Source organism: Merops nubicus, unplaced genomic scaffold (genome assembly GCF_000691845.1).
Source record: "Merops nubicus isolate BGI_N331 unplaced genomic scaffold, ASM69184v1 scaffold216, whole genome shotgun sequence".
NCBI lineage: Eukaryota > Metazoa > Chordata > Aves > Coraciiformes > Meropidae > Merops > Merops nubicus.
Window position 1 is genome coordinate 51,209 of NW_008612963.1, and position 13,935 is coordinate 65,143.

General features: G+C 37.2%; 1 protein-coding gene across 1 annotated transcript in view; it reads right to left on the reverse strand.

Moving 5' to 3' along the window:
• ACTR3B (ARP3 actin-related protein 3 homolog B (yeast)) overlaps window positions 1-9,194 on the reverse strand; it is a gene marked incomplete at its 5' end in the record, with an annotated part of 19,451 nt that extends 10,257 nt beyond the window's left edge. Inside the window, 8 exons of the mRNA XM_008941723.1 lie at window positions 484-576; window positions 3,113-3,286; window positions 3,903-4,046; window positions 5,401-5,508; window positions 5,664-5,759; window positions 6,125-6,235; window positions 7,233-7,357; window positions 9,139-9,194. Of these exons, the coding sequence (XP_008939971.1) occupies window positions 484-576; window positions 3,113-3,286; window positions 3,903-4,046; window positions 5,401-5,508; window positions 5,664-5,759; window positions 6,125-6,235; window positions 7,233-7,357; window positions 9,139-9,194 (907 nt within the window). The remainder of the gene's footprint in view (window positions 1-483; window positions 577-3,112; window positions 3,287-3,902; window positions 4,047-5,400; window positions 5,509-5,663; window positions 5,760-6,124; window positions 6,236-7,232; window positions 7,358-9,138) is intronic.
• Window positions 9,195-13,935: the final 4,741 nt, after the last annotated feature.

The following is a 13,935-nucleotide window of genomic DNA, read 5'->3' on the forward strand; positions in this document are numbered from 1 at the left end:
CCATCTCCTGTCCCCAGCTGCCGTCTGGGACTTAGTCCAGCCTGGGACTTTTTCCCCGGGGGCTGCTCCCCAGCTCCGGGTGACGCTGATGCGTTTGCCATGAGGGGCGAGCTGGGTTCGGGACTACCTTTGTATATATTGGTACATAGTCTAATTTCATTGTCATTATTACTATTATTATTAGTGGTAGTATTAAAGCTCTTTTCTTTCCTTTTCTAATCAACAAGTCTCTCCCCCTTATTCCCTTTTTTTGGTGGGGGTTAACAGAGAGTGTCTGTTACGGTTCTGGGGGCTGCCCTGCCCCCAAACCGCCGCAACACTTCATTCAGAAATGGCACTTTAACTTGATCTTATTTCTATTCAAAGTTCACACTTCTCATAGTGGGGGAAGTGGTAATTACATATACGCTTCAAGATGGTGATGATGTCAATACTTAAGTCTTGAAATAAATACAGTTAAATCTTACAACAGAGAGACCATACCTTATATAACGGACGCCGCACGTCAATGGGACAGTTCTGTATGACTTCATCAACCACATCCGAAATGGACTCCATAAAATCAGGATTAGCAAACTAAAATGAAATAGAACAGGCATTAGATTTTTCATTCTAAGGATGGAGAAACAAGAAGGCAGAAGTGAAACTGTAGAGTGATTTTGTAACAGCACTCCTACAGGGGAAGACAGGGAATCACAGTTAGTATTACTCCTGCTCACCACTTATTCTACATTGTAACAAACCCACTTCTGGACAAGGGAAATGAGAATTTCCTTTCTCTGCTGAATTCAGCTTCTCCCTCTTGGTCATAAATTCACAGTTTATCATTTACACACTACAGAGCTACTATTGCATGTGACACAAGTTGAGAGTTCTCCTGCAGTACTAAACATACTGTTACTGTGCAACACGGTCCTGTCTTTCCTTTTAAGTGAAATGAATAATATCAGTGTGCAAACTGGAATGCCCTTCTAAAAAAACTTTCAAACCTACCAAAATACTTAGGTTAAACTCCCACCAAAAATCAGATTTTTTTTTTTTCCAAGCACAAAACAACTCTAATAGTCAGAGGCATAAATACTCAAGGATCTTCAGTGAAAGTCCCCATCAATGCAAACATCAATACAATGCTAGGGTAGATTTCTGCATTTATACATAGTAGAGAAAGTTGCTAATAGTAGAAAATATTGTTGGACCAGTGGCAATATTCCATTTAAATTTTAGCACAATTTTTAAGAAAAGGATCAGTTCATAGCCTGGATTTCAGAAATTAAAAGAATTATCAATATGTATCTATAATAATAAATTATTATAACTTTAAAAACTTTCCCAAAGGTGTAGGAACTATTTGGGATTTACATCCTAAACATGATGAAGTATTTAACTGGATGAGTAACAAAAGTCAAAACACAAGAAGTATACACTGAACTGAAAGAGAAATTAGCAAAGGAAGGTGGCTTGGAGATCAGGAGCCATAAGAATGATGTGAAAAATCTCCAAGAATTCAGGCTAATTTCCACAGTAAGAATTAATCATGCAAGAAGATAAAACATGAAGACACAGAAATGAAAAGAGAAGAAAGATGCAGTATTGTTTCACATGGAGAGCTCTGATCTGAATAAACTACAGCCTGAAAACCACCCCAAGCTCTCCGTAAAGATATTGATAAAACAGCAAGACAAAAGGAGTAATAAGAAATGGGAGTTAGGGCATCCAAAGCAGAGTATAACGAGCTCTCAGAATGGGGACAAGAGAACTGACATATGAAATTGCAGTCTGCTAGCAAATACCACATTTGGAGAAGAGCAAGTAAACATACCTAAGAAATAATGTGGGTAACTACAAGCCCCAAAGCCAAAATTCAAGAGTATTAAAGGCTTCAGAAAAAAATTTTGTAAACTGAAAATAGGGAAAAGATTACAAGACAGCTTTACCAAAGGCAACTTTTACCTAGCTAACTCGACACCCTTTGAAGTGAGGAGTGAATGAAGTCCAGCGAGAAATTCTCTTTGGATGCAGTACGTGTGTTTTTTCTTGTCTAGAAAGTCAGTTCAGTTTTGGTTTTATTTTCAATACAGAGCCAAGAAACTATCAAGAAATGAAGAAAATGGAAATTAGTCCTTTATCCTGTTCCTGACAGTCTTTGAAGGACTATGGAAAGAGGAGCTATTAAAATGATGCCTGACATGGGACTCAATGCTTCTCTGTAAGACCACAGGTAAACAGCAGGGAGGACAAAATACTTAGCCCAGAGGTTTAGTGTTGGCACAAGATCAGATGGCTCCAAACTGACCACAAAGACATAAAGGCTGAAATTCAGACAAAAGGTGAGAGAATTAGGGTTTTTTTTTTACATCCTCCCAATAGGAGGAGGGTAGACAAAGGGAAACTTCACCAGTGGGTCTTGATTAAATTTTTTAATAGTACTACAGGCTACGGGTGCCTGCAGTAAAGTCAGTGGAGTGTGTAAGAATGGAGAGAATCTTCTCTGCTATGTTGTAGCACTAAAACTTAACTCTTTACACTCAAGCTGAACCACCAAAAATCAGACAGACTAGGTATTGCAGTGTTTCCCAGAACTGCGTATGTTACTTATGGCCACGTCAGAGATTTCTATGGACCCTCCTCAAGGACAAATTTAAAATCCACACTTTATGAACTGACTCAGTCTCAAAAGTCAGCATCCAAGATTTAGAATATTATCAGTGCAACGCTACCACGTAGAGCAGTGCCCAAAAGGACTGGCACCACAATCAAATACACAGTGTCAAGGTGCACTGGTTTAAACCAGTGCTGAAAGAAAAAAGGAAAATACTGCATAAGATCTGTAAGTCCAAATAATTTAATCTCAATTTTAGAATACCTTTAAAGAAACAGATAAGATGGTTCCAATGTTACATGGGATATTAGAAAAATAACTACCTGGGCTCACATTTTTCTGGGCTTAATTTATCTGCAGAGAGAGAATGCACAAGGCTTGCAGTGAGGTGACTTACTGATGTACTTCCACGCGATGGCGCACCGGCACCAGAAATAACAGAACCTCCCTCCCTCCCCCCCCCCTTCACTCAGCCAGTAAACTTACTTTAATATTGCTAGTTCCTATTCTTACCTCAGGATGAAAGAAAATTTCGGGTCCAAGGAACCTTTCATAACCCACATCTATAACAAACTTGGTTTTGTTGATTGCATTGATGCCAGTGTACTGTTTGATCCATTTCCGAGGGTCTCCATCGTACTTGGCAAATTCTTTCACTATGTCAGGGCAAATGTAACAGTATTTCTCCTGTTAAGAAATACTATGCATTAAAAATTGCCAAAATAACTATTCCAACATTGAACTAAAGTAGAACACAATTGGAAAACAAAAATACATGAGCATTCTTACAGATGGGGCTGTTCAACAGATGTTCTCCCCCAAATGACTCCTGAGGACAGCCCTCCAAGACATGCACACGCCCCATTTGCTTTAACAAGACTGCACCACTGACTCCACTAGACTGGTCTCTCTCAAAATGAAACTACCACAACTATTAGGCCTGTGGCAATGAAGAATTTCAGTGGCAAGTTTTCACTGCACCATCAGACCCACACAATCACCCTACTGACATTATACACAGGTATTTTTTACTAAATTAAAAAGCAAATTTTAAACAAAACTAAAGCTTAAAATGCTGATTTAATCTGCAGAACATATTCACTCCAAACAGTCTAGCATGAAGCTTTCATTCCTCTTTCCCCTTCCCCCACACCTGATTGGATAAACCACCAGAAGCTTGTGTAATTACAATACTGCCTACATTTGTATTTTTAAAACAGCCATAGGCAACTTGTTAAAGCCAAAAAAAATTAGCTCACAGAGTTTTACTTATGTATTTATTAAGACATAAGGAAAGGTGTACCTTTATGGCTTTTGCTGTCTCCAGAGATTGTTCAGGAGGAATTCCCACCTCCCTTTCCCTTAGGAGCTGTTGAATAAAGTAAGTAATATCTCTACCTGCAATAGGAATATGTTTGATGCAGCTTCCAATTACATAGCCTTCTGCCTGTGTAGGAGGAGAAGCAAAAAATATTTAGGGAAAAAAAAAAATCTACTGTGTATCAATAATTAACAGCAAAACTAGCATTCCTTTTTATAATGCTTTGGTTTGATTTTTAATTAAAAGTAAAATCTTAAAGCTGTAAAATTACTATAAAAATGCAAAACCTACTGAATAGTGGGTAATATTTTGATTTAAAAGACCTTGATTACGACGAATTAGTAAATTTAATAGATAAGACAAATTATAGACAAAAAGATCCTGCACACATTAGAAGACAGTCTGATCAGTTGGTTCCTTTTAGGAATGACCTGAAAAGCAGATGAAATATAAATAGACCACTCATGTACTGTTTGATAGAAAAATAATAATAGGAAAGAATATAAAAATTATTAAAATTATCAGACAAGAAAAAATGAAGCTAACTTTCAAGCAATAGGCACAAAAAAAACCCCTAAGAAATCTATTTGCTGAATTTTTTTCAGGATGCATTTACTGAAAACACTGGTATTGCTGAACCAATGTTATTTCTTCCCTTGTTGGTTTTTGGTTTGGTTTGTTTATTTTCTCTTCTTTTTTCTTTCACGCTCACTTTTCAGAGTTTCATATAGTAAACCCTGATTTTTCCCATCATTTCCCATATGAAGAAAATACTGAGAAGACCAGATTAATATCAAAATCAAAAATGCAAAATTAAGTTTGAGGAAAGCAAATTTTCATTTATAAAATAACTGACCACTCAAGCACACTATATGCTTCAGAAATACACAAAATTACACCAACACATGTCAGTATGCATAGATAATTCTGTATTTTTAACATCTACCATAATTAAGCTGTAGGAGACTGACCATGTATATGAACATGCATTTATACAAGATTGTAGCTGTCAACACCAGCAGAGATCACTAGCTTCTAAAATACAAAAAAGCCATACAAAAAGCACATGTTAGCAGCTATATTAAACAATCAAAATGCAGGACATCAAAAAAGTTATGACATCTCATCAGATGTTGGTAGCATGCAGGAGGTCCAAAATAAGCATTAATATTAAACGAAAGAAAGGCATGACAGTAACAGAAGACAAGGTTTGACATAGAAATAGCCTTTAAAGGATGGCCTAATGATTCCTTGATATCTCCTTTCTAGTCAGCAAGCTAATTTAATTGCATAAGTTACAATCACAAAAAATAGATACTTTCCAAAACAATTGTAAGGGAGGCAAAAATCCCAAACAACCAAACAATCCTGAAAGTTTAAAAATAAAGTTACATTTGACACTTGTTATTTAAATCTGTAGTAAGCAAACCCTGTACTTGTCCAAAACATTGATCATTCCAAATTCCACCCTGCTACATACCACAGGAATCACGTGGGTGACTCCGTCCCCACTATCGATGACAATTCCAGTCAAAGTACGCTCTCCAACCTGCCGTGATGTCCAAGAGGCAGCCAAGGCCAACACTGCCTGCATGAGAAGGAGTTTATATTTAGAAGCAGGTAGAATGTGCTGATTTACAATCTCAGAAAATACCATTTCAAACATTTCAGACCTGTGCATGCAGAAGACTATACATACTGCAGCTATAGTGGACTTTAGAAGCATACATTCACTTTGGTCACCTGAACAGCAATGTAAAGTCCTGGTATGTTAAATGACTCAAACATGATTTCTGCAAGATACTCTCTGTTCTCTGGTGTGTTTAGTGGAGGCTCTGTCTGGGGAAAAAAAAAAAAAGTTTTGAAAAAGCACCTCAGTAAAGTCCTGAGTTCATGCACCGATTAGCTGGTGGTATGGTAATCAAACTTAAAATTCTCAGTGCACTCAAAACAGAAACTTTCCAATAGAATGTAGTTTAAATAAAGTGATTGAAGCTTTTCAAAACCAATATCCACCCTGCAATAGCCTGCATTACAAAATGAACAGAATTTAGTCATAATGCAGCTTTAGAGGTTGCCTTCATTCTCCCTCTCTCCCACCCCCCAGTTTCAGAGAAATAGCCGTAGAGAGAGAAATACCTTCCAAAAGAGCCACCTGTGATTGGATTATTAGTTTTGCCTCATACCCAGTCTCATTAACTCACCATTAAAAAATAGTGATCTTCGGGTTCAGCTCGTAGGTATTTAAAAATGACCTGCTCCATAAATCTCTCCATGAGGTCCCAGTCCTCAACAATACCATGTCGTATAGGCCACTGAAAGCAGGAGAACTTGTCAACACTCTAGACCACACAAGGATAAACAAACCCAGAAACAGGCACAGTCTAAGCCCCCAAACCTTTCCATCTTCTGCAAGAATTAAAACACCTCATCTCCTGGTTACCTTATCAAATCCTCCATTCTAATTCTAATTTAGAGGCACTATTTGAAATTATCTCCTGCTCCCAGGTACTTCAAATTGTGCTTCTATCTTGCAGGGCTAGAAGCCAGAAGCCAGACTCCACTCCTAATACTGCTAATGCTCTATTGTGGCACTGTGTTTTAACCTCCTCTTGTATAAGTTTTATCATCTATAAAATTGAGAATCATACTCAGCTTCAATATGTCTTCCCATCTATAAAAAGAAATAAAGACCATATAGGCTGTATATTTTTCAGAAAAAACTCTGGCAGGGATGCTGTTTACATTTTGTTCAATGTTAAGAACACAGATGACATTTAAGTAATACAGTAGGATGTATAAAATATGATTTTTTCCACGTAATTCATAAGCCAGCAACATTTTGTAAGTACAAGAAGTCCTTTACTAGGATATGGAAAATATGATTCACAATAAAGCTGCATTGAAGACAGCTCCCCACAAAACAATTGTGACATTCCCTGAAGCAAAAGTATCCAACACATTCCCCAGTTCATATGCTGTGCTAGGAGAATATACTTTAAGCAAGAACTTAAATAACCAATGTTTATGACTACTTTAATAGCTAATAATTTAGAAAACTGAACAGCTGCCCTGCATCAATGGATTTTTACACAAGGGCTCAAGCATCAACCACACAGGTCAGCACTAGGAAAACAGACATTTACAAAACATTAAAGCCATGTACCAAATAATGTGATTTTTAAAAAGCAACAAAAATACATTACAAAAAAGCAAATGTGTATTTTAAATGGCTACCAAAAAAGCTGTAGAACATTATAAAATAAAAAAGCAAAACTTTGGGAAGACTTCTTAAAAATACTCAATTCCTACCTTTGTAGCATAGGTAGGTTTATCTATGGCTTCATCTCCTATGAAAAAGTCCAGATCATCAACACCTTTCATCACCCTCCTCTGAGCCTGGTCACCTACTTTGGCTGATTCTCGGATTGCAATACCTTAAAATAAAACCCAAGCAAATCAAAACAAAATTAAAACAGCTAAACACCAAATAATTAATATATATTGACTTAGGGATTCTTTTCTAGAAATAAAAATGAGGACATCAAAAGCATCGTTTCCAGGAAGTAGAAATTATGTATGCAACCTATCGACCAGACAATATAGCAGAGGTCATTCTCACTGCATCATGCAGGATTAGGTGAATAATAATTCATTAACAGGAATAATAACTCAGAGAAAATGTTACAGACTACAGCTATTACTAAGCTTGTGGGAGTGCAGCATTCCACTGGACATACTCTTTAAGCCACTAAGGAACATGATTTTCCGAGTTTCAACTCTAGAATTAAGAGAAAGAGCACAGGAGGAGAAGAAAATAAACGATGTACTTCAGAAGTAAGTATTGGAGTCATTATCCCAGTTGGTGAGAAGGAGGTAGGGGAGAAATCAATTTGCAGTGCTGCAGAGAAATCTTTGGAGACACTTATGGTTCCCGTTAGCAGACTGCAACTATCACTAAAGTTGTTAGATGATGGCTGTTATAGGCAAGATGAGACAGCAAAAAACAAATCTGGGTCAAGCTATAAATAAAAATGGAATAAAATACTCTGAAAACATAACCTTATTTACATACAGTTTTAATATGTCATAATCAGGATCTGACATGCAGTAGAAAATGCAGAGTAGACAGGCATCATCCACAAACATGCCAAATACTAACAACACCAAAAAATACTGACAGGCAGACAACTCTTCTGGAAACACATCTCAGCCCCAACAAGTTTAAGGTTTTATAAAACAGGATTTATAACAAATTCACATGAAACTCTGATACCTCACTTCTTTAACATAAGATATTTAAATCTTTACCAGTGGTTTAGGTTTGAATACATCTGGTAAAGAGCATGTCCCCCCTCTACCTCTTCAGTCTCCAATTACTTCTGGTTATTTCCTTATCTTTAGTCCTTCTTCTCTGAGTAGCTACAAGGCAGTCTTGAGGCATTAATAAGCAGTTAACTGACAAAGTTCACAAAAAAGTAAAATGCATTGGTTAACTTGAGTGGAGGTGACAGTGATACACTAGGTGCCATTATAGATGTAAATACATAGGCAGTATTACCATTTGTAGATATATGTAGACTCTGAGAGAAACTATCAAAACAACAACTAAAACTCAAGAAAGCCAGAAAAGTGTAACATTTTAAAGAAACTTAACATACAAACAAATTGAAAATAAACCTGCTCAACAAAAGCATGTCAAATGGGCAAAACCATTTTAGTTGGTAAACACATACCCAAAAAGACAATTTCCTAACAGGAACAACTTTTTTGAATATTAAACTGTCTGCAGTGCCAGACGATGTAAATCAGGCAGACACCACCTGCACTTCAGCACTTAACTTGATTGGAAGCCCTCCCCAGATTATCCCAGTAGTAACCATGGTGTCAGGTAGACAGGAGGTAAATTGTGTTCTGCCTACTCAAGAGCCCTGGCAGAAAAATAATGGAGATAAAAAGGAAATTGGACTGGAGGTCTCTTCATCTTTGTCACAGCAACCAAGAGATGATTTAATGAGCAACAGTTCTAGCTAAGGGCAAACAAGGGTTTGTGTTTAGCTACACTCAGCCAAAGAAGCTGACACAATGAAGAACCCTTCCCAGATGGACAGGGGACAACGAAGGCCGAGCTGGGCGTTTGAAAGCATGTCACTGACTCATGGAAGTGCTCAGTGACAGTGCTGTACATCAGAATGGGGAGGGACAAAGAATTACTCACATGATGGGATAATGAACTGAGGTTCTGTATTTCCTGCATAGCCAAGTTTCGTATACCTAGAAAAAAAAGATCACAAGGTCATTAAATGCACTTAGGCCTAAAAAAACCCAAATACTTTCAATTCACTACACTTCTTGAAGTGAAGGCCAGATAATCGCCTACCACATCTACATTTTCCGGGTTATGCTCTCAAGCGTCATCCTGCTGAGTAGAAAACTCACAAGTGGTAAATATTTTAGGTGTCATTTATTTTTCAGACACCTTCAGCTTACAATTTTTGGTATTTTTTTTTTCCATACTACCAAATCTGAAAGCTCAGCTCTTACTTTCTCCATCTTGTTAGCCAGCTATGACAAAAGACCTGCAGGGTGCATTCTGCCCTTTGGTTAAAGGAAGCTTTCAGGAAGCTACCAGGACCAAAGACAGCATTAGTCTTTGCATATATGTTTAATATTATCAAATAAAAAAAAGTTAAAAAGACCCCACACACACAAAAACCCAAAACCACATGTCTTAAGTACAATGGCAGTTCAGAAGTCTATTTGTAATCCTGATGCAATCCCCTTTCATGCCTTGCACAAACCACTCACTTTGTCACAGGTATAGTATCCGTGTGTGGATATAGCACAGATGGTACAAAGCACTGTCTGCCTCTCTCAGTATACATAAAATATCTGTTTTAACAAATAAAGTATCAAAAGAAAAATGAAACTGGCAACGTGGGGATGGAAAAAAGAAAAGGAATTTAGAAATAAAACGTAAAAACTCTGCAAGGTGTTGTCTGTAAACTCGTTCAGGTCTTCAGCAACTAGAAATAATTAACATCCCAGACTATGAAAGCCAGCCCAAAACCAAACCAAAATTAACTGAACAGTGGAGAGACTGAAGTCTTTCTCCAATATTGTCATCAGATTGGAATAAAAGTACAGTAATAGCCTTATCTGAGGTAAGCTGGCATTATTCACATCTATTTTTACCATGAAAACCTAAACCTATGACATTCTTAAATGGGACCAATCATAATTCAGGTCCTAAAGTGAATTTAGTCTTCATCTATAGCCTGCTCCCAATATCTGCAAACAATATTATGCTATCACTAAAGCAGAGGATTGCTTCTTCAGTAACAGCTTCAATAGTAAGTTCCTCTTTATGGAGTATTTGACATAAAAATACTCATTAAGAGTTAGTTTGCTTAGATAAAGGCATTAAAGCAAAACTGAATTAGCAGTGACCTTGGAATTTAAATATTGTATTTTCAACATCTCTTCAAAGCTATAGCTTCAACAGACTTCAAATAATAGTTAAAAAAGTCATTTTCCCCAAGACTAAAAGACAAGGACTATGTTCTGGGGGCACGGGTGTGTTGTGTTCTTAATCACCATTATATGGGCATATGCTTTGTCTTATCCAAAATGTTCACGCTTATCTCCTGTGGCTCTCAAAAATTATAATCATGACATTAACTTAGACTGATCTGTAAAGAAGGCCATGACTAGTAAGAATACTTTTTATGATTATTATTGCATAGTTTCTGCAGATTTTAGAACAAGGCCTAGCTAGGGAATATTGTTAAAACGTAAAAAGCAACAACAGGAGTTACACTGGGATTTAAGATGCATTTCAGGATACTTAACTCTTCTCTCTGAAATGGGTTGTGCTCAGATGCACAGTGAGGACGAAGGAAACTGGTTTTGGATTCAAGAGACTTAGTTCTAGGACTTAAAAATGGCAATCAGGCAGAAAACTCATGAAAACGACTCTTCAAGCCTCAGTGACAAAAATCAATATATACTTGCATACACCTATACCTAACCATGGAAATATGCATATATACTTTTTTGTACAATTTCTATATGTGTGCACATATATATATAAAAAATCAAAGGTTCCTGCAATATAACCAGAACTCATTTCTTAAATTAACCTTTAGCCAAGAGGCAAGTCCAGTTTGCCATCTCTTCCCCTCTACACACATGCTACTCACACCCACTCAGTATTAAGAAGAAAACACCCTCAAAAAGTCAACTTGGGCTATCAGCCTGCAATAGCTTTACCTTCTCTCTCAAGCAGGCATCAGATTCCCCTACCAGAATAGATTATAAATTTAGCAAAAGTCTATAGCTCAATATTTTACTGATTTATTTTTTCCAATAGCCGATTTAACCTGCTAAAAATACAGGATAAGCTTATTCCTCTGTATCAGTGAGAAATAGTTCTCTCCAAAGAACACATCTCACAGAAGATGATATATGGAAAGATTTAACATGCCATTAATCCATGAAGGATTAATATTTTAACTATGAGAATAACTAAATTCTCAGTTCAACACTGAAGCCAGGAAGTGGAAAAAAAACACTGTTTAAAAAAAAAAAAATCAGTAAAAAATAAGAGATACTTGAACAAGCAGCCATATTTCAGGTGTTTTGACAAAACCCAGTGGAAGGAAAACTCAAACTACTCTCAAAAGCACTGAGGAAGAGAAGGAAAAGAGATGATGCAGTTGCACTGCCCTTTCTTACCCAGCAGCCTATTCACTCAGGGCATGCCAGACTTGGTCCTAGGCGTTTCTTCTGCTCAGTAGGACCCGAAAACACGTTCCCTTCCAGAGCCATACCCAAGAGTACATTAAAGTGTTTGGGTGACCCACTTCCAGGACCGCCTACAGAGATTTTTCCCTTTTATACAAGATATTTAAATATTCATTGACCTGAAAGGCTCCGGACTTAAACACTTAGAGAGGTTACCTGGTCTCCAGTCCCTTCTCCAATTAATATTTAAGCATCTAAAACATGATTTTCTTTCTCCTGGGTTACAGCCTGGCAGACTAATGGTAATGCAGCGTCTTGTGATCTGTAAATTACAGAGACAGCTGTAGGGAATGTGTAGATAATCAGTATTCCAACTTCATTTCATTAAAAGTAGCAGATTTATTGCCAGTGAGATAGGAACCTACTGGAAAACCTCCAAAATATAGGAAACTGGAGGCTGCATTAAAGATGAGTAGAAAACTGATCCAGCAGACTAAGGCTAGGGGATTTGGAGGGACTACTCAGTTTTTAAAAAAAAAAAATCACTGGAAATTATATATTGTTGCAACTAGCTTTTTCTTAAAATAGTGTTGTCTCCTACACACTATTTTTCCCAGGTGATTAGTTAGGACACAAATCAGTTTCACTGGCCTTTGCAGGAGGAATCCTAACTGTGTTCTCTTCTGAGGTCCTACCACAGAAAGATGGAAAATCTTACACAGAAGAAAGACTGCAGAGACATACAAACGGGCTGAACTTGGAATCAGATACTGTAGCCTTAATAATATTAAAAAGCAGAGATATATTTTGGAAAGTTCTTACGAAAGCACACAAACATAAATTAGGCATTTAAGACAACAAACTCAAGCAGCTGCTTTATCCATCTCAAAATGCAAGACATTCAATTTTTCTCTGGACAATACTTGCAAAAGACCAAAGCCCAGCTCTGAGCGTTCTAGCATTTCCTCAATTTCTAATGTTTTTTTTTTTTTCCCCAGATCTTTAACATATGTTACATCACAAAAAAAAAATAGCTCTTAGAAGATAAAGTGATTGAAAACAGCAAAATTCTTTAAGGAATTCCTGTAAATAGACCAAAAATAACCACTATGAAGAGCACACTGTCCCTGGCAGGTACGGTGCTCAGTAGCTACCACCACTACCAGGCTGCACTGCAAACACGCCGGAGCAACCTGCAACACGAGGTCTTCACAAAGACATGGAAAGGCACTTCTGAAAGGAAGGAGGGCGAGATGAAGGAATGGAATTTAGAACGAAGGAATGAAGGAGGAAATATCAAGCAGGAAAAAAAAAAAAAATCTATAATTTCTGAAAAATTTACCCAAGAGCACCAGCAACCACTGAGGAATAAAGTGTGCATTAGAGCCACTGCATTTTTTGAGAGTCTGAGAACTTCACAGGACTGAAGCCTGTGATTATAAACAAGTTAATTAACCTGAGCTCCTTAGACCCAGAACAGCAATTAGAATAATGCCTGTTCACAAGTCTCATATATAAAGAGCAGAGGTAATACTTAGCTAAAGCAACTCATTTAGCATCAGAGATATAGTAAGAAGGGGAAAAACATAACCTGTTCTGAGGTTCCAGCTATCTTTAATAGACCAGCAACAACAAAAACCACCCTAAGTTTCAATTTTTAAGACAATTTCAGTTCAATTCGCCAACAAATCAAGTATTTACCTCCAAGCGCATCAGTAAGACTCTGCCAAAGTAATTTTTCTGTACTAAAAGAAAAATGGAGCAGCTTCAATAAAATACATCCAAAATAGAAGTGCTCCTCAGTGTCTGCAAATACGCACACTGAAGAGAAGTATTTTAAGACATCTTTGTTTCGCACACCCACCTACCAGCATTCAGATATCCCACAGCTAAATGCCAGTTAATAAAATTAAAGTTTAAAGCTACATAAAACAGCAATCCCAAAAAGGCCTGGTAGCCCTAAGAAACTAAAAATAGCACGCCCTTCTCCACAAAAAGACTGACAGCAATGTGTAAACTGATCACAGGGAAGACCTCACGCAACGCAAAGGAAGATGTGGTGCATCACAGCTGAAGGAGGACAGGTCATTTGCAAATACTAATGCAAAAGATGATAGAAAATTATTATCACCTTCTGCAAAATTTGTGAATAATAAGTGAACAGCTTATTATAAAGGAAGTTAAAGTCTTCTGTCCAATAGAGGAAAGGAATGTTACCCTGTGTTGCTATGACTGTTTCCTCACTGAAGGTCTGTACCTATTTTCCCTA